At 37.7% G+C, this 25,262-nt stretch overlaps 1 protein-coding gene across 4 annotated transcripts in view; it reads left to right on the top strand.

Annotated features, from left to right (window-relative positions):
- Positions 1-25,262, top strand: part of CDK14 (cyclin dependent kinase 14) — a 595,554-nt gene that overhangs the window by 215,447 nt on the left and 354,845 nt on the right. For all 4 annotated transcript variants that reach the window (XM_061198583.1, XM_061198580.1, XM_061198584.1 and 1 more), the window contains one exon: positions 6,232-6,311. In XM_061198583.1, the coding sequence (XP_061054566.1) occupies positions 6,232-6,311 (80 nt within the window). The remainder of the gene's footprint in view (positions 1-6,231; positions 6,312-25,262) is intronic.

Genomic DNA, 25,262 nt, shown 5'->3' with positions numbered 1-25,262 from the left:
AGGGCTGTCTTGTGGAAGAGCATTTAGTTTAGTCTTGGTGGACTCAGAACTGGAATCAGAGAGTAGAAGTTACAGGAAGCAGATTTTGGCTCAGCATAAAAAAAGACTAAGTAATTTGGGTATTTTAGAGGGGTTGAGTTCCACCAAAGTCTTTTGAGGAGCTACTTTGTTCCAGGGAGTGGGAGGACAAAGACAGTCAAGCCAGTCAGGATTTTTTTGTCTGTTCAGGAGCTTGAACGATCACTGAGGTTACTTCTACTTTTAAGGTAGTACGACTCTCAAATCCTTTATTGACAGATTTTATTTTTGGAAAGGCGCAAGTTTTAAATTATTGAAATGTAATTATTTTATTTTCTCCCATGAACAATATATGTTCCTCTAATTTTATGTTTCAAAGTATTATGAGTTTTTACATTTAATAAAACATCATTATCAATATTTTGTCAAATGTACAAACTCATAATGATTGTTGGTTGAGCACACCCTTTTTCTCACTGCATGAAATCATTAGACTTTTTGCATTATTAATCACATCTTAATAAGTAGCCATTATGCTCTTCTCTTATAAATCTTTGGATTTTTTTTTTTTTAAGAAATTAATTTAACAGAAATGGCATTAGTCTTTTTCCTCTTCTCTCTGCATTATTTTGATAAAGATTAGGGTGAGGTGTGATTACTGACAACTTACCTTGAAATTCTAAATTTACTTTTCCAGAATAAAGTATTATAGATAACACTTCTAGAATATTTCAGAATATCAAAGGTTAAATAGTATTGAGATGATTTCTCATTTGCACCTGAATATAAATTGAATTTAGGTGGAAATAGCAAGGCCATGAATATTTAGTTGTTTTTAATTTTTGAAGTGTGTATGTGAGACAGTATAGTCAGCGTTCCAACAGTGTCTTAAGAGGGAATTAATAAAAGAAGCACTAATGGTAAAACCTTTAAAATGTTTTTAATGACTTTGCCAAAAATTTATAAGTTCAGCTCAAAATATTGTCCTTGACGTACTCCGCCTTGCCATTGTCACTCCCTCAGTAGTAACTACATTTCCTTCTATTGCTTCTAAACCAATACAGTAAGGAAACAAAAGCATTGTATCTCCCTGCACTCAGTATTATTTTCCATAGCAGTTTCTCTTGAGACAAAATCATAATGGAAGAGAGAGGCAGAATATATTAAATTTCTTTTAGGTGTATTGCCTTAATTTCCTTTATGTCCTCTACACATAATTTCTTCTAGGTGTAAGCACATGAACACTATTTTCAAAGATGACCTAGATAATATTTGTTATTTTGTTTTATTGTACTAAGTTATCTTATGAATTTGAGGTAACTAATGTGATAGAAAACCTTTAAGCTTTCCTTTGAGGACTGTCTGTAAGGAAATTCTCTTTGTGCATCATCTTTTGAGCCTGGCAGATTTACCCTAAGTGGGGAGTTTTCCTTTATAGGGTTCACAAAATGTTAAAGTAACAAATGCATGAAAAAATGAATAGGCTGTGCTCCTTATTCAAAACTTCTCGATCTTGCGTAACCCACACAAGATCATTTTATTATTTACAAACTTAGGGCACATAGATTTGTGGACAGAATTTCTGAAGTTGGTAGAGATTTGGATCTGTGGTTAGGACCGGTTTGAAAGCTGGATCCACTCTAGCGTGGCTTTGCCAGGACAGCTAGCTTCTCCATGTCTGTGTGTGGATAACTCTGTGCTCGGACGTTCCCCTGGCTTTTCCTCCTGATGCAGTTGACAGCTGTTCCTGTGTGACAGGCGGACTAAAGCAGTGTCACTTGTCCTTGGGCCTGAAGTGACCTTCACAGTGAGGACACGCTGGGAAAGGCAGTGGTTGGAAGAATTAGAAAATAGTAAAGAATCTCTGAAATTAAAAGAGCTCCCTAGATAGCTTAGAATAACTAGACACAAACCTGGCAATATCTCCAATAGAAAGTTCTGTGATGATATTAACACAATTGAAAGCATTTTTTTTGCTATATTATTTACCTGAATTAATGTTTCCATTGCCAATCAAGTCTTGATTACCTTCTATTCATTAGCCTTTGATTTAATTAATAAAACTTGTTAAAGAGAAATCTTCAATGTTTTCCTGTAAACAGCTCTAATTTATTGATTCAATTTGAATTTTGTAATTATTCTAAAGAACTTCAATGTTTGAAGTATGTGTTTTGAATACTTAATAAAATAGTTTAAACCACACAAGGTAATTATTAGATACCATGTTTATTTTGTTTTTCATAGAATAATAGGTATCGTCTTTTGATAGCTCTAAAAAAATGACATTTTGTTAGAGTTCGTCACTTAGAATTTCAAGTGTTTCAGTCGGTACTAAAGTTAAAAAAATATGCCCCAAAGGTAGAACATTAGAAAATGTGTAATGTTATTTTTTCAAAAGGTACCTTTTCCAAAAGTGGAGCCAGTGACTTATGTTTTTACTAGACTTTAGAACTGAGGGATTCAGTAGTTGGTGAGTGTCTAGACATGTAGAGAAAAACTAATTAAGAAAAGAGAGAGTCACAATGACTCTTAGGTTAGAGGCTATTTGATAATCAATATGGTTCTTAATGGGAAACCAATGAAGCTGTTGGAGAAGAGGGAAATACTGGTTACTAGTCTGGGCTCAGATTATTAAAGATAGTGAGGGTTTTGAAACATGTCTGTTGGGTGAAAAAGGTTAATTAACAAAGCAGTCTATAAATTCTAAAATCTTAAGGAAATGAAAACTTTCTATATCTTCATGCATCATCAAAAACAAAGAGACTGAACCTTTAATTTGAAAAAAGAAAACAAACATGAAAGAAAATATTGAAATCTTTTTATAAATTTTATATTTTTGAAATTATTGAAAATAATAATTTTATACTTTATTCTTGAGATACTTGTAGGTATGAGGAAAGAAATATCAGTATATTAACATTATTAATATTCATTCAATAAAGTATTTTGAGAGTCTACTCTGTGCCAGACAGTTTTAGGCATTGGGCATGTAACAGCTAACAAAACAGAAAAAGAGTTTCTTTGCTCCTGGAGCTAATAGTCTAGTATAAATTTTAAGGAATTTTTTAGTTTCATATGATGTAATACATAAAATCTCAATGTCTTTAACTGCTGTGATTATCGTAACTATAAGAAATTGATAGTTGGAGGTTTTAACTCATGGAGAGTTGTGCTTCAGAATCAGGATCCCATTAACCTGGATCTTATTCTTTTACGCAGTTTATCATAGTAAATATGTTCAAAATTTTTTTCGCCACAAAAATAATGCACACTAGCCTATGAGATTGCTTAAAGGCGTTCCTCCTCTAGTTGCATTTAAAGCATGAGTGTTGGTTCAATTAAAGGCTCTTCTCCTTTCAGTGTTTTGCAGGGGACTCATAGCTTCATGGTCTCAGAGTGTGTTTTAAGCAGATAGCCTTCCAAAATCACGAATGCCCTGTATTCCAGAATTCAGTTCATGGTATATGCAAGCCAGCGATCTCAAGGGAAAGGGAAAAGCTTTGTGGGAAGAAGTTTGTATGTGTTTTTTATGGGTGAGGGGAGAATATCGATAAATGAAGGCAAAATTCCAAGCAGTTCCTGGAATCAGTTCCTGCCTCCTCAGGGAGCCAGTGACGAGCTCAGCTGGGCTGAGAAAATCTGTGCAGATGTGAGTACTGACTGCATCCCAGCCCCAAGCCCTGCCAGAGGCCTCCCTTAGTCATAAAGGGCAAAATGGCCAGCGCAAGGCACACTCACCAGTTGAACCCCATGTGAATATTAATTTTTGCTTGCACCTGGGTACCTAGAGGATAATCAGGATTAGAAGAAAATCAAGGTGATGTACTCAGGAGAGGAGAGTTGCAGAGCAGAAAAGCGGCAGGCCTGTCCTCCCAGCTGAGAGACGCAAGGGAAAATAAACATGACTCCTAGCCTTGAGGAGACGGCACATTGTGGAGTGTTATAGCTGGATGTCCTTTGACTACTGTAACCAATAATATATTTCAACAATCCGTTTGATGAGGGATGCCACTAGGATGGTTGGGCTGTGAGGATTCCCTTGACCTTTGTGCCTGTGGCAGTTTTTTTTTTTTTTTTTGATCGTAACAGACCAATTGGATGCAGTTCTTTAAAAAGAGACATTCAAATTCTTTATTTCACACTCAGGCACTGGATTCTCTGGGCCACACAAGCTCTCCTTTGCTGATTCCATAGCCTCCAAAGATTTTTGGTTGCAATTTAAATTGCAGTAAGAAACCATTTTTCACCTATCAGATTGGCAAAATCAATGGTTGATAACATAGTATATACTGGTAAAGGGGAAACAGGAGCTCCTATTTTCTATAGGTTGTATAAATTGGTACAACCTGTACGTAGGATAATTTCTCAGTGTCATCAGAGTTAGAATTTAGAAATACACATTATGTTTTGTTTTTTTTTTTTGGCTGTCCACACCCTACTTTGGTTTTTTTTTTTTTTTTCAACATCTTTATTGGAGTATAATTGCTTTACAATGGTGTGTTAGTTTCTGCTTTATAACAAAGTGAATCAGCTATACATATACATATATCCCCATATCTCTTCCCTCTTGCATCTCCCTCCCTCCCACCCTCCCTATCCCACCCCTCTAGGTGGTCACAAAGCACTGAGCTGATCTCCCTGTGCTATGTGGCTGCTTCCCACTAGCTATCTATTTTACATTTGGTAGTGTATATATGTCCATGCCACTCTCTCACTTTGTCCCAGCTTACCCTTCCCCCTCCTCATCTCCTCAAGTCCATTCTCTAGTCTGCGTCTTTATTCCTGTCCTGCCCCTTGGTTCTTCATGAACATTTTTTTTTTTTTTTTTAGATTCCATATATATATGTTAGCATACGGTATTTGTTTTTCTCTTTCTGACTTACTTCACTCTGTATGACAGACTCTAGGTCCATCCACATTCTACTTTTATGAATTTGTCTCACAGATGTATTTTTACATGGATGAAATTATGTCCAAGAATATTTATTATATCATTGTTTTATGGCCAAAAATTGGGAACCTGCTAAATGCCTATCAATAGAGGACTGGCGTTAAATTAAGCATGCTACACGCATACAAAGGAACACCCTGTGGTCTTTCAAAAGCAAGAGACAATTTTCTATGAATTTATGAGGAAGTCATCAAAATATATCGAGTGATAAAAATAATATACACTGTACCCTGTATGCCATACTACCATTTGTGTGTGTGTGTGTATGTGAAGTATATATGTTAAACTAAGTTACCTCTCTGAGGTAAGTGGTGACCTCAGAGGGTGGGAGCTGGGTGTGGCAGGGAGATTTACTTTTCATTAAATGCTTTGTACTTCTTTTACTTATTTTAATTAAGTATGTTGGTAAGCCTAGTCAAGGTAGAAAGTAGAGCAGTCAACTAGAAGACCAATATAGATAATCATGTCTTTATTTTATTAACAGAATAGATTGGATAAAAAGTTACCTGCCTAGCGTAATCTTACTTTTAATTAGAGCTGATACACATTTAGAATGTGTCTAGAAGAAACATCTGCTTTGGATAGGTCTTGTGTAATTTTGTAATAGTAAAATATTCTTAACTTTTATTTTGATGATATACTGCATTATAAAACACAATCAGACTAATGTAATTTTAGGAGGCTCTAGTAAAAAAAAAATAGTGAAAAAGGGAGGAATGGGTGATGTTGAGAGAGAGACAGAGACAGAGACAGAGAGACAGAGAAAGAAGAGGGAAGAGAGAAGGAAGAAGATTGAGTGTCAGGTTTCCATCCTTGGGGATTGAATGACTTCAACTTAAGACTGAAGATGAAGACATTTCAGCAAAAGAAACAGAGGTGCTATTGGAGAAACAAAGGGAGAGTGTTATTTTGACGACTTGAGTTTCAATTAATCCGTGAATAATTGATCGAACATGGTGTTTTTGTTAAGCACTAGTTTCATTTTGGAAAGAACATAGAGTGAATCACAGAAAACTTCAGTTAAATCTTGGACTATGCAAGTGAGAATATTTAAAATGTGAATACTTAAAGTGTGAATATTTATGATGATGATACAGGATTCCCAGCCTTACTGAAATTAATCTTGTTGTGGTGGCATAATTGAGTCCTGACATTTTCAGTGCAAAAATGCATAAAATATAAATTGTAAGGAAGACAATTAGAACCATAATGGGAATATATTTTCACGGATTTGCTTCTCATCTTTTGTTTTGTTTCTCCAGGGTAAATGGGAAGTTGGTAGCCCTGAAGGTGATCAGGCTGCAAGAAGAAGAAGGTACACCTTTCACAGCTATCAGGGAAGGTAGGCATTTTCTCTTGTTATCTTTGCTTTTGTGTTTGCATGATGCCCATAGCTGTCTAACTATTATGCACCTCTGAATATGCTGCGTTTCTAAATTACATGGTTATATTTCTAATTGGAATGTGTAAACTGAAATTTAAAAATCAGTACCTCTTATGATCATAGCAATTCATGTTAAATAAAATAAAACTATCCTGCTATATAGTCAGGTGTGGAGAAAAAAACTGCTGTGCATTGATGGTGAGACTATCACTAACTGAGGAATCTTACATGTCTGATTTTGTTTGGAGAGCTCCACGCACATATTAATCTAGAGTTACTCTATATTCATGACTTTTAAGGAAAGTTCTTAAAAATGAAGGGATTATGCTATCTTATTAGTCTTTTGTATTTCTTCTTTCTTGATTTTTGTTCCTGTTCTTTAATATATTTTCTGTTGGTTTTTCTTATTGATTTATAGATGCTCTTTATATATCAGCATCATGTATGTTGTAATATTTTCTTCCATTCTGTCATTTTTCTAAAAAGTCTTTTTAACAGTTATTTGCTACATATAAATTTTAAATTTTTATGAAACGAAATTGCTCTATCTTTTGCTTTATTACTTCCTGCATAGTTTCTCTACTTCAAGAGAATAAAATACCTTCTTTTATTAGTGGGATCTTTTCAGTTCACTTTCAGAAATTTTAGTATTAATACCTTCACCTCTACTACATTTTTAAAAGTACAAATCTTGAAATAAGACTTCAGTTTATTTTTGCATTGAAGGAACCACAGTTACTTTTCTGATGATCCACAACAAGATAAATAACAGAGATTTACTTCAATAGTATTGTTAAGATATTGATGAACTAAATGTAGTCTGTCACTGGTCTGATTTGTTTCCCTGACCAGGGATTGAACCTGGGCCACAGCAGTGAAAGCCTGGTATTCTAACCACTAGGCCACCAGGGAACTCCCAAGAAGTCTGCTTTCTGTTTCACTTTCTCACCTTTCATTCTCCTTTTCATACCACTTCAGTTTGGTTTCTATCATTCCTGTTTAGCTAACACCAGATTTTCCAAGTAGGTAGCTTTTCTCTCTCTCTTGTGTTGTCTCCTTCTCTAAATATTATGGAGTTTTAGGACAGGGAAGGGGCCTTCTTTTCTCTAATCAGCACTCTTTCCCATGTGATTTTATTCATGAGTTAAATAGCAACTATAACATGATGACCTACACGTGCCTCTCTTTAGCTAAGACCCTGTCTTTGTTTCCATTCTCACATATCCTTCTGCCTACCTGGCATTTCCTCTTGAATCCAGTAATATATAAAAATGATAAAAAAAAAAAATGATAGTATATCACTCTCAAGTGAGGTTTATTCCAGGAATAAAATACTTGTATTTGGTCTGATGGGATTGGAAACCACTGGCTGAGAGGGAGCAATGGGTTCCCATTGAGCTGTGAATTTGATTATGGTAGACCCTGAATGTTAAGGAGTAGGAGAGGGGCAAAGAGTTGCTGGGCCACGAGAGAAGCAAAAGGAAAATGCTCCTTAGCATGTGGGGCGTGCACTAGAATTAACCAGCCTAACCTTGCTAATGGTGCCTTCCCAGATTCAAGGTTAAGAGGAAGTTCCTAATGATATTAGAGGATCCAGCTTTGACAGTTGGGTCCATCAGTGGGAAGCTCAAGGGAAGAAGCAAGTAGGGTTATATTAAAGTTTTTGATGATCTGTCTGTTCATACTGGCTGGGTATGAGGCAAGGCCCTTGGGCACATGGTAAACCTTGAGATAAGCTTAGGAGCTGGCCCCGAGCTGCGGTTGTGTTGTAGAATGCAGGGCTCTATAGGTGGCACCTGGTTCTGTGGGTTAGAGAGCCTCTGAAGACTTCTGAGCTGAGTGTATTAGGAGGATAAATCTGATATTAGGATGTGATATAGATTAGACAAGGAGGAAGCCAGAAGCTGATAAATCAGTCATTCAGAGCAGTGCAGATTTGAAATCATGAGGATTTATTAGAAAGCAGTGACAAAAAATGACGTTGTAGAGAAAGAAATGCCAGACCTAGGTGAATTATTAGTTATAGGCAATTTGAGAGGGAAATATCAATAGTTTTGAGTTTGAATGAGTAGAAACAATGGTGCCAGAGAGAGAAATAGTTTTTGATTGCATGGAGAATTGCTTTTAACACTTTGCAGTTTGAAAGGGCTATTATCCAATTTAACCTTCACATTAGCCCTTTGAAGGTTCTTTTTTGGGGGGTGTAGAATTTATATTGTTTGTAGAATTTGTATGATTAATATGGAAATGAGGCTCAGAGAGGTTAGATGACTTGTCCAAGGACTTGAATCTTGCACCTAGACTTTCTTAGATTATTAAACAGGGTCCATACTAACTTCGTGGAGTAGTTGATTGGGGTTTTACACATTGGGGTTTGAGTTCATGAGACATCTATACAAAAATGTCTTTTTGTGATGTGGAAGTGTAGCTCACAAGAAGCCAGCATAAACAGTATATATTAACATGGTCTTTAACAAGTTGAACAAGTGGTAAGATTTTTATGGGAGAGAACTTTGAGTGAAAACAGAGAGCTAAGTTGCAAGACAGTGTAGTGAGTTGGAAAGCCTCATATTAGAGTCTGGAAAGCTGGGTTTTGATCCTGAGTTTGTTTTTCATCACCATGCTAGTTTGCTAGGGCTGCCATAACACAGTACCACAGACTGAGTGGCTCAAACAGCACCTCATGGTTCTGGAGGCTAGAAGTCCAAGGTCAAGGTGTCAGGGCCCACCTTCTGATGGCCATGAAGGAAGGATTTGTTTCAAGCCTTTCTTGGCTAATAGATGGCTGTCTTTCCCCTGTGTCTTCACATCATCTTCTCTCTGTGCCTTTGTCCAAATTTCCTTTTCTTATAAGGACACCAGTCATATTGGATTAGGGTCCACTCTAATGACCTCACTTAATTACCTCTGAAAAGAATTCTATTTCAAATACCATCATATCCTGAGGTGCTGGAGTTAGGACTTCAACATATGCATTTTGGGAGACACAGTTCAATCTGTAACATCACCTAATGGTGTTGGGCCTCAGCAACCCTACTTGCAGAACACGGGAGTTGGTTTGTGCCTTCAGGAACCATCTACCTCTGCATTATGGTTTTGATTTCCCAAGGAGTCTTTAAACTCAGAGTTCTGAATGCTCTGGAGATGAATGGTACAAGAATTATTGAGGCCTGAAGGAACCGATCACAACAAGACATTGTATTTTCCTTTGAATAAAATGTGTTACGTTTTTCCTAATAAAATCTGACTTTCGAGTGATTTTTAATGGAGATAAATGACCATATAGTAAGAAAAAGAAACTCTGGGCAGTTTTGGTTATTTGTTCCTCTCTTGCCTTTCATAAGTCTTATTTTTCTGCTATTTATGTGTGGAAGCGAAACCTAGCACCATTGCTCACTCTCTTTTGCTATTACTAATACTAGAAATCCATGCAGAATAACTCCTCTGTGTATCTAGTGGTAGAACTTGAAATATTTAGGATGAGGGTGGTAGATGCTTGGGATATATTTATTTTTACACTTTTTACATTGATGAGGGAGTGGCAAGGCTTGTTCAATTGAGAGGAAGCACTTTAATTTGAGTTTGCCTTTTTTCTGCTGCTTGGTCAATTTCCTCATTCACAAAACGTCAATAGCAGGAAGATTTCAAAGTAGGAAAGCACTGTGCATAGTAAAGTAGTTTTCAAGTGGCTGCTTGCCACTTCTAACCTTACCTGGGAATTTAGATATTAACACATAATTTCCACCTAAAGTGGAAACACTTGTAAGCAACCCTAATCTTACCTAGATTTATGTCCAAAGATGGACTTTGAATTTTATCTTATAGAGCTAGAGTGCTTAATGGCTTAATTCAGGTTCAGGTGCTTTGAAACTCGTTCTGTCTTTGACGGGAGCTTAGAGAAATTAAGTAGCTGTGCTGAGGCCAGCTTTTCTATTTTAACTTAAAATCTTTATATGATATCGTCATGGTTTTTGATGGTACTGATAAAGAGTCAGGAGATACAAGAAAGGTTTGAAAGGAAGTAGATGAAATGTCTTAGGATACAAGAAAGGTAGCAGTTACAGGAAGGGAAAGATAGTAAGTTCAATCTCAACATGTTAAGTTTGAGGTTGGACATTCATGTGGCAATTGTTCATATGGTGTGCAATACAGATAATAGGCCAGTTGTACGTAAATTGGGGACCTTACTTGGCACTTCCAAGTACATGATCTCATTTAATCTTTCAACATTGTGAGAAAGGTTGATGTTACTATCTTCGTGTTAATAATTATGAAGCTGGGATCTAAAGAAATTTTTGTCCAAAGTCACACAAATAATTATGTGGTAGGTATGGAGTTCAGCTTGGGTCTTCTACCTAGTACCCTGACACATGCTAGCCATTCAGTATGTGTTGAATGAATAAGTGAATGAATGAGTGAATAAATTCCAAATCCTTACTTTTTATTCTACTATACTGCATTACTGTCGACACAGAAACCTGTACGATCAAAATTGTATATAGAGACTTTCCGGCTGTTAAGAAGCAGACAGGTGAAGTTGGGAAAGCACCATACAGCAAAATTCTGAGTCTTGATGAAGACTGTGCAACTAGCTATGTGATGGTGAGCAAGTCACTTAACATATTTTGTCTTTAGTTTCTTTCTCTTTGAAATGGAGGGGTTGGACTATATGATCTTATATCTTCATGATTAAAATAATAGTACCAGCGTGGATCTTTTCCTTATCCAGGATCTATAATTGTATCATCAGTATTCCTCATCCACACCTGCTATAGTGTGATGCACATTATTGTACTTAGCATATTTCTTTTAAACCTTCTAATAATAACCCTTTATATCTGTCACTGAAAAAATTAACATGAATTGCTTCAGAGCATTTAACAATTGACAAAAATTTTTTAAGTGGAAGATAAAAATCTATGAGTCTAGACTTTGATTCTAAGTAAGCTTATGTAAATTGCCAAAATTGTTATTCTTTGTAAGTCTGAGTAATTTGACGGGTGTCTGCCAATTGATATCAACAAAAAATTTGCAAGCTCTCAGATAATGTGACTTTAAAAACTATAAAATCATGTATTTTCTTTTTCATGTCTTTAATTTTAAAGGATAAAGTTTTTTAAATGAAATAACATTTCTTGTCTGCTTTAAATTTGTAAAAAATTTTATATTATATTTTGTCTTATTTTATTTGGAAATACAGTTTTCAACTTATATTTGAAAACATAAGTATTTTATTGGAAATATAAATTAAGCTCTGATACATTTATATTTAAAACACATTTAGAAGAACTATGTAACTAGTTCTAATTTGAAGGCATTTATAACTGGCTAAAAATCTTTATAGACTTTTTTGGTACCTGTCATGCTAATAACATTTTAAAGATGCTACCTCATTTAATTCCCACAATAATCCTGTGTTAAATGTAGATATTAGTATCTCCATATTACCGATGAGGTAATTGAGGCCTAGAGATAAGTAAATTATCCTGTGTTACACAGTTTACTAGGAAACAGCTAAGTTAGGGTTTTAACTGGGGTCTTTTAAGTGAAGAGTTTGTTTCAAAGGTGATACCTTCCTCCCTTCAAAATTTCTTGGCTAATTTTTAAAAAGTGTTGGGAATCCATAATCTACATATCAACTGCTTGTCATGATAGTAATTATCATAGCTACTAGGAGTTGCTTTATAAAAATACCATCCATTGGTATACCTTTGTTACTTCTCAGTATTTGAGAAACTGTTATACTGTTTTGCTGCTTAAGCTATGTTCTATCTAGTGACTTAGAAATAGTCAAAAGATGGCAAACTTTAAACAGTAATTAATTCATGACCACTGTCATTACCACCGACAGGATTTAGTGTTATTTACCTTTGAGCTCTAGTTTAAGATAAATTTCCTGAATGTTGAAAGAACATTCAAGGATGATAGTAAACAAGGAGACTTTTTAAAAAAAAATTATTTATCTATTATTTTTTAATTTTATTTTTGGCTGCATCAAGTCTTCGTTGCTGCACGCGGGCTTTCTCTAGTTGCGGCGAGCAGGGGCTACTCTTCCTTGTGGTGCGCGGGCTTCTCATTGCAGTGGCTTCTCTTGTTGCAGAGCGTGGGCTCTAAGTACGCGGGCTTCACTAGTTGTGGCACACAGGCTCAGTAGTTGTGGCTCGCGGGCTATAGAGCACAGGCTCAGTAGCTGTGGCGCACGGGCTTAGTTGTTCCGCGGCATGTGGGATCTTCCCGGACCAGGGCTCGAACCTGTGTCCCCTGCATTGGCAGGCGGATTCTCAACCACTGTGCCACCAGGGAAGCCCAAGGAGACTTTTTAATATTCATTAAAAAAAATTGATAGGTCATGTATATTAGAAAGGAATTTGACAGTACCAGAAAGAGAGGATAGAGAAAGGAGCAAAAACATACTTGAAGAAATAATTGCCCAAACTTACTAAAGTTATTGAAAAATATGATTAATCTGTTATCCAAGAAGATAAATAAACCAAAATTAGGAGAAACATAAAGGGACCCATACCTAGACCCATCATTGTCCAACTGTAGGAAGACAAAGACAAAAAGAAAATCTTGAAAGCAACAGGAGTAAAATAACTCATTACATGCAGGAGAAAAAAATGTTTAAGATCTAATCTCCCATCCAGACCAGTGGAGGCAAGAAAGCAATGTAATGACATATTTAAAATGTTCAAAAACAAGACAAAACAACCTGTCAACCAAAAATTCTCTATCCAACAGAACTGTCCTTCAAAAATGAAGGCTAAAGACATTTTCAGATCAGCCACAAATTGGGAGAAAATATTTCCAAATAATATATCTGATAAAAGATTTATCTCCAAAATATATAAAATAGGGCTTCCCTGGTGGTGCAGTGGTTGAGAATCCACCTGCCAATGCAGGGGACACGGGTTCGAGCCCTGGTCTGGGAAGAGCCCACATGCCACGGAGCAACTGGGCCCGTGAGCCACAACTACTGAGCCTGCGCGTCTGGAGCCTGTGCTCTGCAACAAGAGAGGCCGCGACAGTGAGAGGCCCGCGCACCGCGATGAAGAGTGGCCCCCGCTTGCCGCAACTAGAGAAAGCCCTCACACAGAAATGAAGATCCAACACAGCCAAAAATAAATAAATAAATAAATAAATTAAAAAATATATATATATATATAAAATATATAAAGAGGTCCAAAACTCAATAATTAGAAAACTCCCCCAAATTTTTTAAATGGATGATTTGAATAGATATTTCACCAAAGAAGATATACCAGTGGCTGATTAGCCCATGAAGTGAAGCTGAAAGTTGTTAGTCATAAAGAAAATGAAAATTAAAACCACAGTGTGATGTGACTATACACCTAATCCAATGGCTGTAATAGAAAAGACAAATAATACCAAGTATTGCAAAAATGTGGAGTAACTGGAACCCTCATACATTGCTAGTGGGAATATCAAGTGGTATACTCACTTTGGAAAACATGTTGACAGCTTTTTAATTTTTTATTCATTTTTAAAATAAATTTATTTTATTTTTGGCTGCATTGGGTCTTCATTGCTGCGACCGGGCTTTCTCTAGTTGCGGCAAGTGGACTTCTCATTGTGGTGGCTTCTCTTGTTGCAGAGCACTGGCTCTAGGTGCACGGGCTTCAGTAGTTGTGGCTCGCAGGCTCTAGAATGCAGGCTCAGTAGTTGTGGCGCACGGACTTAGTTGCTCCGCAGCATGTGGGATCTTCCCGGACCAGGGTTCGAACCCATGTCCCCTGCATTGGCAGGCGGATTCTTAACCAGTGCGCCACCAGGGAAGCCCTTGACAGCTTGTTTAAAAGTGGAATATTAAATTACCATATGACCCAGCATTTTCACTCCCGGAAATCTATCCAGGAGAAAGGAAAACACTTCCACACAAAGACACGTACATGAATGTTTCTAGTGTTACTATGCAGAGCAGGCGAAATCAAGAAACAACCTAAATGTCCATCAACTGTTGAATTGATACACAAAATGTCCAACATTCATATAGCAATAAAAAGGAGCTACCTACTGATAATATGCTTCAACATGTTTGAACCTTGAAGGACTTCCCTGGTGGTCAAAACTTCAGTGGTTAAAACTTCACCTTCCAATGCAGGCGACACAGGTTCCATCCCTGGTCAGGAAACTAAGATCCCACATACTGCGAGGCAACTAAGCCCGTGCGCCGCAACTACTGAGCCTGCACACTCTGGAGCCCACGCCACAACTAGAGAGAAGTCCGCACACCGCAACGAAGAGCCCGCATGCTGCAACTAAGACCTGATGCAGCCAAAAATAAAAATAAATAAATAAATAAATATTAAAAAAAAAAAAACTACGTTTGAACCTTGAAAACATTTATGCTCAGTTATATAAGCCTGGTTGTATATACATAAAATTCCCCCCAGAAAAGGCATATCTGTAAAGACAGCAGATCAGTGGTTGCTTGCCTGGGGCTGGGTTTGGAAGAGGGGACTGACTGCAAACTGTCACCACTGTCTGGTGAAATGAAATTGTCCCACTACTGGATTTCGTTTATCGTTGGACAAATCTGAGATATGGTAATGGCTGCAGAGCCCTACAGATTTACTAAAAGTCATTTTATTTTATATTTACAGTGGGTATCTTTTATGGTTTATATTATACCTCAAATAAATGTTTTCCTAATTCTACTGAAATGTATATTTATACACTTAGCTAAAAAATTGAAGAAAATTAATGTAACACTAGTGATGATTAAATCTTTAATTATTAATTAATAATAAGTTAATTATTAAATTGTTAAATCTAGAAAATCTTTATTCTTCTTTATCCCAACTTCTCTAAACTCTGTTATTTTTACTATCAGAAAATAAAACTTATTTTGTTGAATATAAAAACTGATACCTCCTATTCTCAAAGGTCTTAACATTGATTAGTGGAGAAAGATAAACATGTTATCAGTTGAATTATAGGATCTAATTATAAATGTCTATCGACGGGAAAGAGTGAGAGGGAAACTGTTGATAAGTCAAAGAGCCTTTAAATTAACGATGGAAGAGGTGGTGCCTGAGTGATGTTGTTCAGACAGTCACAAGGAAGATTTTGAGGGTCTCCTGTTGGTGTTGCCCAGCCTGTCCTGTCATTACAAGAAACATGGGCCACTTCTACATCAGAACTTAAAAAAAAATTACTCCTACTCACGTGCCAGAAATTGTCTTCTAGTTAACAGTGTTGACATCAGTGATGCTGGATGTTTCATTATTCCAGGAAGGCAGAGGGTGAGGAGTAGGCGCAGTCTCTGTGTGCTGAACTGACCTGCCCTAAGCACATGGAAGAAGGAAAGAGACAGCCTATAAAGTTGTGCTAAAGAACCTTTGAAGCCATATGTCATTGCTGTCAGTTTTTGACAAATAGCTTTAATCACAACACACTATTTGTTCAGTGAGATAAAATAACCCAATAGAAGCAAAAAAAATATTGTATAATTTATGCAGCCAAGAAACTGATTGTAAATGGCGATCGACAGGTTGAACTTTTATGACTCCGTAGTGGAGAAGCAGCCAGAGCAGCTATATATTGGAGGAAGGAATGTCCCTTACCCTTTTCAAGCCTGAGTCCTCCCAATCCCTCCCCAACTCTGCTTTGACCATCTTTTAAGACCTTATTTAAGTCCTGTCTTTTCCCTGAAACTTTTTTGACTTTCACAGAAATAATCTTTTTCCTTTTGTGCTCTTTTTGCTTGCTCTGCTTTTGTTGTTGTTGTTTTCTCCTTTATAAACTTATCTAAACTTATCTCTTAGCACTTTCTGCATTATACTTTATGATGTGCTCAGTTGTGTTCAGTTGTAAACTATTGATAACCTCTGGGGCCTTTGTATTCTGAGGTTTGTGGTGTGAAGCCAGCATTGACTAATCATGTCCCAGCTCTTTCTCTGCTGCCACCAAAATGGAACTAACCAAGAGTCCAGTTAGTGTTTTAATGGAATTTAAACAGTAATGAAAAGGACCATAGTGGTTTCTGGATTAAAAAGAAAGAGAGCTCTGGTGTGGACATGGAAGAGATTTGGGCTGAGCTTAAATTATAGTGTCTTAGTTGGTTTGGGCTGCTATAACAAAATACAGAGACTGCGTAGCTCATAAACAGCAGAAATTTATTGCTTACATTTCTGGAGGCTGGAAGTCCCAGATCAGGGTGGCAGGATGGTTGGGTGAAGGCTCTCTTCTAGGTCAAGACTTCTCACTGTATCCGCATGTGGTGGAATTGGCTAGAGAGCTCTGTGGGAGCTCTTTTTAAAGAACATTAATCCCAATTCCCTGGCGGTCCAGTGGTTAGGATTCTGGGCTTCCACTGCAGGGGGCACGGGTTTGATCTTTGGTGAACTAAGATCCCGCGTGCCGTGTGGCACAGCCAAAAAATAAAAACAAAAATTTTTTTTAAAATTAAAGAACATTAATCCCATTCATGAGGGCAACACCCTCATGACTTAACTACCTCCCAAAGGCCCCACCTACTAGTACTATCGGCTTTGGGGATTAGGACTACAAAATATGAATTTGTCAGGGGTGGAGGAGGTACAAACATTTAGACCATAGCAGATAGGTAGGATTCATGTAAGGAGAAATGAACAGAGAAAGGCATGCCCACTAGGGTAGCTGACTAAGGTAAATATCACTTCTTCCCCTCCACCTCAACCCCATCACCAGTTTGACAGCCATTGAGGAAGTAAATCTCTTGACAGTGGGGTGTGTAGGTTGTTCCTAAATGTTTTCTTGTGAAAAGTCTAGCTGTTCCTGTGTTCTTTGATAGTCTACTAAAAAGATAATTTGGGTATTGTTCTGGAAACTTCTGGGTTTTTTTTTTTTCTTAACATTTTGTTGTTGTTGTTGTTACTCTGATATTTGTTACTATGTGTTTCATTGTTGACCCTGAATCATTAATGTGGCTGGGGCATCTGGGATAATTGGTGAGGAAAAAACCAAGAGACCCAGGGATCTGCAAGAGAATGCCGTGAAGCCTGAGAATGGGGAGCTAGAACAAGACACTGAAAAGGAAGAATGTGTCCAGTTGAGGGGGATTAATAAGGAGCTAAGAACAATTTGAGTGTCTTAGAGTGAGTTTGAGGTTGACAGAACCATTTATAGAAACAGGAAGCCAGAGGTGGAAGCAGTTTTATGGTCAGAGGGATTGAATAGATGTTACATATGCTGAATTTGAGGTGATAGCCATTTATACCAGTTAGAAATCACCAAACCATAGGATTTTAGAGCTGAGAAGAATTTTAGTGACCATGTCATCTGGTTCCTTCATTTTACAAAAGAACAAACTGAGACCTAGAGAGTTCAGTAGGTAGTTTGAACTACCAAGATCAGGAGAGCTAGGCCTGGAGTGAAAGTCATGTTGAATCATTATTGTAGAGAAGATGGTCGGAGATCTGGCAGTGAATCACATCTTGCAAATGCAGCCCTCACCACAGATTATAACTGATCTAGGTGGGAAGTGCCAAAAAGATACGTCATTTCGGTTTTTCTCTATTTCTCATTTTCTTCTGACATTTTGGAATGTGGTAGAACTCTTCAGAAGACCCGTCAAATAATTTCTATTTTAATTTTTTAAAAAGCAGATTAATACCATATGTGGAGAAAATGTACCATATAGTTTATTGTGGGAAAAGTTTAGAAGTAGAAAGTTAAAGGAAATTTTAGTGTAGGACATTTGTAGTTTTGGATACATGCCATCTCAGTCAAGTCCCTGAGTATACTCACAAGAATTGAATTGATAATAGCACTTTTAAAAAGTGGTAACAATTTGAATAGGGCCCAAGAAAAAGAATTAAAGGAAATAATAAGCAAGAAATTGGCAGTGGTTCTGTTGTCTGTGAGCTGATACTTCTTCCTTCTGACCTGAAGTTTAGGGCTAGTATGGGCAGGAACCAGCAGCAGGGGTCAGTTTTTTTTGTTGTTTTTTTTTTTTCACACACACACACACTGTATTTTATTTTTACAAGAGATAAATAGACTGACATCAAGCATTGTACATGGATGAGGGGTCAGTTTTAATGATGACAACTTGGTTTCACAGAAGTACTTACGATTGTAAAATTTTCTTGTTGAAGACCAGGATTAATTTTTCTGGAGGGGCGTTTTTTTTTTTTTTCCCGGAGATTTGAGGCAGTTTCCATGATGAGCAGCAGATTGTTGGGTTTGTTTATTTAAGATGACCTGGGTAGTATTTTGGAAATTCTAAATGTGTAATAGGCATTTAATAAACAGTTGTCTATTAAATGACTTTCTAAGTGCCTTTAAATGTATTAAAATAATTGTAAGCCTGTGGGAAACAGTTAAACATTTCTACTTTCCCTGGGACTTCCAGGGTTGATGTGCATCTGGAGTAGTTCTTTCCCTCTGCCCCTGTTACATTAATACATTTGGAATATTACAGATGGTTGATGGTGTTATAGGGAAGCAGTAACTTCCACCACCGACCCATTCTAACCGGCAGATTGTAAACCCACAGAGTTGATAACCAGATGGATTCGAATGCATGTGCATCTGACCCTACAGCACAGCTCGTAACACGAGGATGTACCACTTCCTAGGGGCACGATCGGAGAGATTAAGACTTAACCCTTAAGTGATTTGTACTTGACTGGCCCAGAGCCATAGATCAGTACCCCAATTCATGCTCCAAATTTCCTTTCTTAGCGTAACACATGCAGCCCTCTCTAGCAGAATCATGAATGTGTTAGAAAACAATCGAAACTTGCCTGGGAGGATTCACCCATAACCAATTAACTGTTGGAACATAGATTAACCAAATACTAGACATCCTGCTAATTTTAAGGTGATTAATATTGCAGAACTTATTGATACTGCCCGTCGTGGAATAATTAGTGCAAAAGAAAATATTTTTAAAATGTTGCTCTATCAGGGGAGCTAAATCAAACTGAAAATGGAAAAACATGAAAACACAGCTGCTTATGATACAATTTTGTTTTCAAATGCAGGCTTGAAAGTTTTCAGAATTAGAGAGCGCTGGTAGCTTAGCTACAGCTTGAAAAACTATACTTTCAGATACTTCTTATGTTTCCAGAAGATTTTTACCTCAGTAGTAGATTATTGAAAATACTTGGCTGACAAGCCTGTGCTATCATAATTTCAGATTTACCTAAACCATTAAAAATAAAGTCATAAAAATATTCTGAGCAAACGAATGATAGTAAACTTGGTTTGTTAGGAATATTTTGTCAACTTTGAATTTTATGTGTGAGATAGAAAAATTACTGGTGTTAAATCTGCAGTGTTTAACTGGAAGTTCCTGCCTTCTTTAAGTAAAACCTTCTTCAGTCTATAATGTTCTGAGTAAAGAAAAATCTTAAAACCCACAAAGAACAAATGGACAGTTTTGTGTGTGTGTGTGTGTGTGTGTGTGTATACATATAATTTGTTACCCAAATTCTTTATTTGTTGTTGTGTTATTATACATATCGCTGTACTTGGAGCAAAAATATGACCAGAGAAATATATGGGTATATTATTTCAGTGATTTGATAAACCCATGTATTGCTTTTGGGCTTCATAAGGCATCTAGGCAAATCCTTAAGTATGGTGGTATATTGCCTTGGTCTCTGCATGGAGTTGTTAGTGGAAGCTTTATGCGTCATTGGAGGGCAGTACATGGCCTTTTGTATTTCAGAGATGGAGTATAATGCAAAAGCAAATTTGAGATGACAGTCAAGAGCTGAGATTTTCAAACCTATAGACTTTTCTTATGAAGAATGTTTATTTTTCTTTGCTTGCAAGTAAGTAACTGAAATGATTTGTTATGCATATGTGGCCCAGAGGATATCTAGGAGGCTTTCTTCAATGCTAATATTTCCAGACTACAACCCTTTCTGTATACGTGCACATGAAAATACACATCGAAACATCCCTCCGAATTAAAGCTTATTTTAGGTAACTCATGTTGTTTAATAAGTGCAATTCATGTTTTTCATTTCCCTGGTGAGTGTGATTTTTTTAAAAAAAGACATAGACATAAACATGTAGGGAACTGTCTTCCTTTTAATTGCGGTGGGCCCCCTGAGTTCATGGAATCACTCTAAGCAACTTGTAGTCTTTAGAGAAGAGAGAGAAGACATTTTTTAAAGGTTTTAAATGGTCGTTTAAAATGCATATATTAATGTAGAAAACCAGCCTTTTGAGAGCTGCCAGATTTTTGAGGAATGTTAACCTTCTCTCAGTTGGAAGAGGAGGATTTCTAATGCTGAACATTTGTCCTTTCTCTTGAGAAGCAGTGAAATTCCCCCCTTGGAAGCAATTTTGGTAAAAGAATAATTTAACCAGAAAACAAAATGTTAAGAAAGCACACACGGTTGTTCAAACACAGGAATCAAATCTTTTATAGGATTTTTCAAATAAAAACTAGAATGTTTTCCCTTAAAGGTTACGAGTGATTTCCACGTAGCAAAAACTCATGACCTTTTCAAATTCTTGGTCACCTTTAACACTATTTTGTTATTTGACACTGTTTGCTGCTATCACTGAAGAACTGTATGTCCCTTGCAGCATTTCACTGGGCATTCTGTTGTATTTTTATCTGCTAAATCTGGCATCTTGAAGACCCCTTTCTTCTCTGCAGAGGCCTTATCTTTCTGCTTCCTGAGGGCGTCCTGAAATCCATGGTTTTGACTCTCCTCACTTCCTCACGAGAGTTCATGACCCTTATGGTACCAGCTGTCACTTCTCTATGCCGATTTCCCAAACCACATCTCTAGCCTTGACTATTCATGCCCCCAAATTCAGGCAACGTATAACTCATTGAATGTGCTGCTACTCTCTCCAACTCAACCCAACTCAACCAAAGTGTTTTGTATGCCCCAGGACCAATTATCTCATTGTGTTCAGGGATAACGTTATTTTCATTGACTGAGAGAAATTCGTTTATCTGTGCTGGGGTCATGTTGCGTTAGACTCCTCTCTCTCCTCATATGTAATCGGTCTCCATGTTTGCAGAGTTTCATCAAAATGACTTCCACTTTCATCCTCTTCTTTTCCATCTTCCTTACTGTTTTCCTATCCAGATATAAAGTAGTGAAGGTCTTGAAATAACTTTCATTCTGGGCTCCTCTGGTTCATGGGTCCAGCCTTTCCATTTCTTCTACATTCTGCTGCTGGATTCATCCTCTTTAAGCATAGTCTTAGGTCAGGTTCCCTGGAAACAGGCTCAGTGGCAGGGTTGCATGCAGGTTAATGGGAAGTGCAGGTACTTTCACCTGCAAGGAAGTAAGGAAGGCAGGTTGAACAGAGAGGAGTTCACTTGCAATGAATTTGTAACTGATCCCATAGAGTGCTTCAGAGCTGGGATGGGCCTTCAGAGCTCTCACAAATGGAGGCAAAGGGCCAGACCCTTCAACACCCTCAGCTCTACCAAGAGGTGCCTGATGTGACTCATTTCACAGTCTCTAATTTCCTCTCCTGTATGGCTCTCCTTTTCCCTGTAACCATGTGTTATTATCTTCCTTTCTGCCTCCCCAAGTGCCTGGCTCTGAGCAAGTCACCCCCTGAGAGGAGGCATGAGCTGGGGGAGGCCGTTCCTGTAGCCAAGGGCTCTTCCCACTGAAGTACACAGCGGTGGGGCAGTAGCTGAGAGATGGGTGTGTTGGCAATGAGGAGGGCTGTGAGCGAGCCCCACGGGATTCACTCCAACCACATTCAACATTGCCCTTCCCTGTGTAGGAACCTGAAGTGCTTCCCTCCTGTCTGCTTCATCAGGGTCAATGTCTCTGCCTGACTATGAGGGGCCCTCCATTATCTGGCCCTACCGTACCTGCTTGAACTCGGTTTCTCACCATCCCCTGCCTGCCCTCCAGTGCAGTAAGGATTATCCTCAGTGCAAAGTCTGCTCTGTAGCCTCCTTGAGATCCCTGCCCACAACCTCCACTGCCCACTGTCACCCTCACTCAGGCCTTCAGGACTTGGCTTCTGTTGTCCCCCCACCTGCCATGTCCCTTCCTCCAAGTCTTCTGTTCTTTTATACCCAATCTATTAGTCCTGCTTATAGTTAGTACTGTACAATTCTGTACTTCATTGTATATTTTATCACATTTCTTCAGTAGCTTTGTGTGAACTGTTCCTGTCTTCAATGCTGTATTATTTTGGAAGGTGGCACATAGTAGTTCATTTCTTTAGTATTCTTGGCAGAATCCAGCAGAATGCTAGCCTCATCGTAGAGGATCAGAGAGTGGCTGTTTTATTCCTTGATTATTTTTGTAGGTGGCACAGCCAAAAAAATTAATACTGAGAGTGATGAGATGGAAGGAGTTTCCTAGAAAGATTGTATTTGAGCTCAAGGGATGAAATTTTCTGAAAGAAAGTTTCAGAGTTTCAGAATCACAGGGTTTGTGTGGCTCCTTAGTGGATGAGCTTTAGTACAATATGAATTAATAGCAGTTTCCTTATCCTCTTGTCCCAGTTCAGTCTCTCGCACTGTACTGGGGCCAGCGCAGCCTGGAGTTCCTTCCCTGTGATTCTCTTCCCCTTTTAGGAATTCTGCACGGACTCTGACCTGGGCACTTGACTACCTGCTTTATATGTTATCGAATCCACACAACTACCCTGTGAGGTATAGCTGCTGTCATAACCTCCGTTTTATAGGTGAAAAAAACAAAGCTTCAGGAAAAGGGATGCAGCCTGCCCAGAGCCACACAGTTAGTGAGGGAGTGGGACAGGTGTCCAAAACCCTTGTAGCTGTCTGCATCATCCTAAGAGTGAACATGTATTTGTAGAGGATAGTACAGCAATTGTTCTGGAAACAACTGCTCTCAGGGGAGCTACCTTCTCAGTAATTCTACCTCTGCTCTTTTAAATCCCAGTGGAACAGTAGCTAATAAAAGGTAGCATGGTTTCGTGGAAAGGATGTGGATGTGGAGTGAGAAGAACTGGTTTCAAGCCCTTGCCACTGGTTAGCTTTTCTGTAGTCCTGGACAAGTTACTCAGCAAAGCAGGGCATCAATTTATTTAAAGTATCTTTAAAAAGGGTTAAGATATACTGTACTTTTCCGTTTTGCCCTATGGGACTACTGTAACCATCTCCTGGGTTTATGAATTGTCAAGTGCTACAAAAGAAGTTATTTTTGTTAATAGTGTACAGTAAATACACATGGTAATGATAATAATAATAATATGGTGATGATGATATAATACCAATAATAATAATAATAATTCAAAATAGTAACAAAAAATAGACAGTAATAGCTTTGCATCAAATGGCCACAAGGATTGAACTGCCCTTTGCTGGCAATATTTCAAATATTTGCTGATTAAGTTGTTTTGGTAGATTTGCAGTTTATGCCCTTCTTGGCTCAAACAAGCAATTATATTCTCCTCAGGAAATCATGAAAGGTTACCTTTGGTTGTATAGCCTGTGCTGTTGAAATTTTGGCTTCAGTTCACAATTCATGGCCAAATTAATATCTGAATCACTTAAGGCCTATTCTTGAAGAATAGGATTATGTACACAACTAAAGTTTATGTACTTAGCTGTTAAGTGTGAGTTTCACAGTGTAGCCAGGAGGTAGAGACTACTTCTGTACTTTGTACTACAAGTCACAGGCTGAAATGTAGCCATCTATGAGTCTGCAGTTGTGTTTATATGTAAGTGAGCATCTGATTTGGGCCGAAGCTTGCTAATTTAATGGAGGATGCCTCCAATTTAGCCATTAAGATTTGTAATGGGTCCCTAGGGCCCTCCAGGAAAATTTTTGTATAAATGAGAGATAATGGTAACATTTTAGTCATTTGAAAGTCATCTCTTTTAAGTAAAATGCCTTATGAAAACCACTAAAACCATATAATTATTTCTAAAAATTAAATTCAAGTACTCTTAGAGGGAATTTTTCAGAGCTAGAAAACATTTATTTCGTACTTATTGTTTTGGTTGCCCTTGCCTTTCTTGCTGTGGTATAAGTAGTGGAGACGTGTATAAAGCTGATAACTTAGAAGTGATTATTTTTAGATCAAAATTTTTTGGATGACTTATTTTAAAAAAAGATAGCTTGATACGCAAAGTATAGCAAATATAGTTCTTTTTTTTTTTTTTTTAAAGATTGATTGATTGATTGCTATGTTGGGTCTTCGTTTCTGTGCTAGGGCTTTCTCTAGCTGCGGCAAGTGGGGGCCACTCTTCATCGCGGTGCGCGGGCCTCTCACTATCGTGGCCTCTCTTGTTGCAGAGCATAGGCTCCAGACGCGCAGCCTCAGTAGTTGTGGCTCACGGGCCTAGTTGCTCCACGGCATGTGGGATCTTCCCAGACCAGGGCTCGAACCCGTGTCCCCTGCATTAGCAGGCAGATTCTCAACCACTGCACCACCAGGGAAGCCCGCAAATATAGTTCTTACTAACAGAATTTTTCACATAGGCTGAACTTTAATATTAGGGACTTGGGAAATAAGTGTGAATTATTTTTAATGAATTTTTTTGCTAATAGGACTACTTCTGTTTGACTAAATTTCTATATCATAAATTTATTTATCATTGTTCAAAAATTTTATTACTCATGTTTTGGAAAGGACTCCTTAAGGGTAAATTAACATCAGAACGATCACACAGAGTGTGGTAGTTATGTTTCTGTTAGTCAAAACTCTTAGCAGTTTTATTTTTTAAATTAAAGACCTGATTAGTCATCTGGATAGAAATTTCAAGAAACTGCTTTTGCAATTATAGCTATCTTAGGAGAATTCCTTTCGGAGAAATTGAGCAAGGATGCCAATTAATTCCAGCTGTTGGAGTGAACTGTATGTAAATGTCTGAGTTCAAGTTCTAGTAACTTAGGGGGAAGCTCTTAAATGCTATAATTTAGCAACCAAAAAGCTTTGTATGCCATTGTCCACTTATTTGATTAAATTCTTAAATGAAGCACTGAT

This window comes from Eubalaena glacialis, chromosome 8 (assembly GCF_028564815.1).
Source record: "Eubalaena glacialis isolate mEubGla1 chromosome 8, mEubGla1.1.hap2.+ XY, whole genome shotgun sequence".
Classification (NCBI taxonomy): Eukaryota; Metazoa; Chordata; class Mammalia; order Artiodactyla; family Balaenidae; genus Eubalaena; species Eubalaena glacialis.
This window is presented reverse-complemented; position numbering and strand designations above follow the sequence as displayed.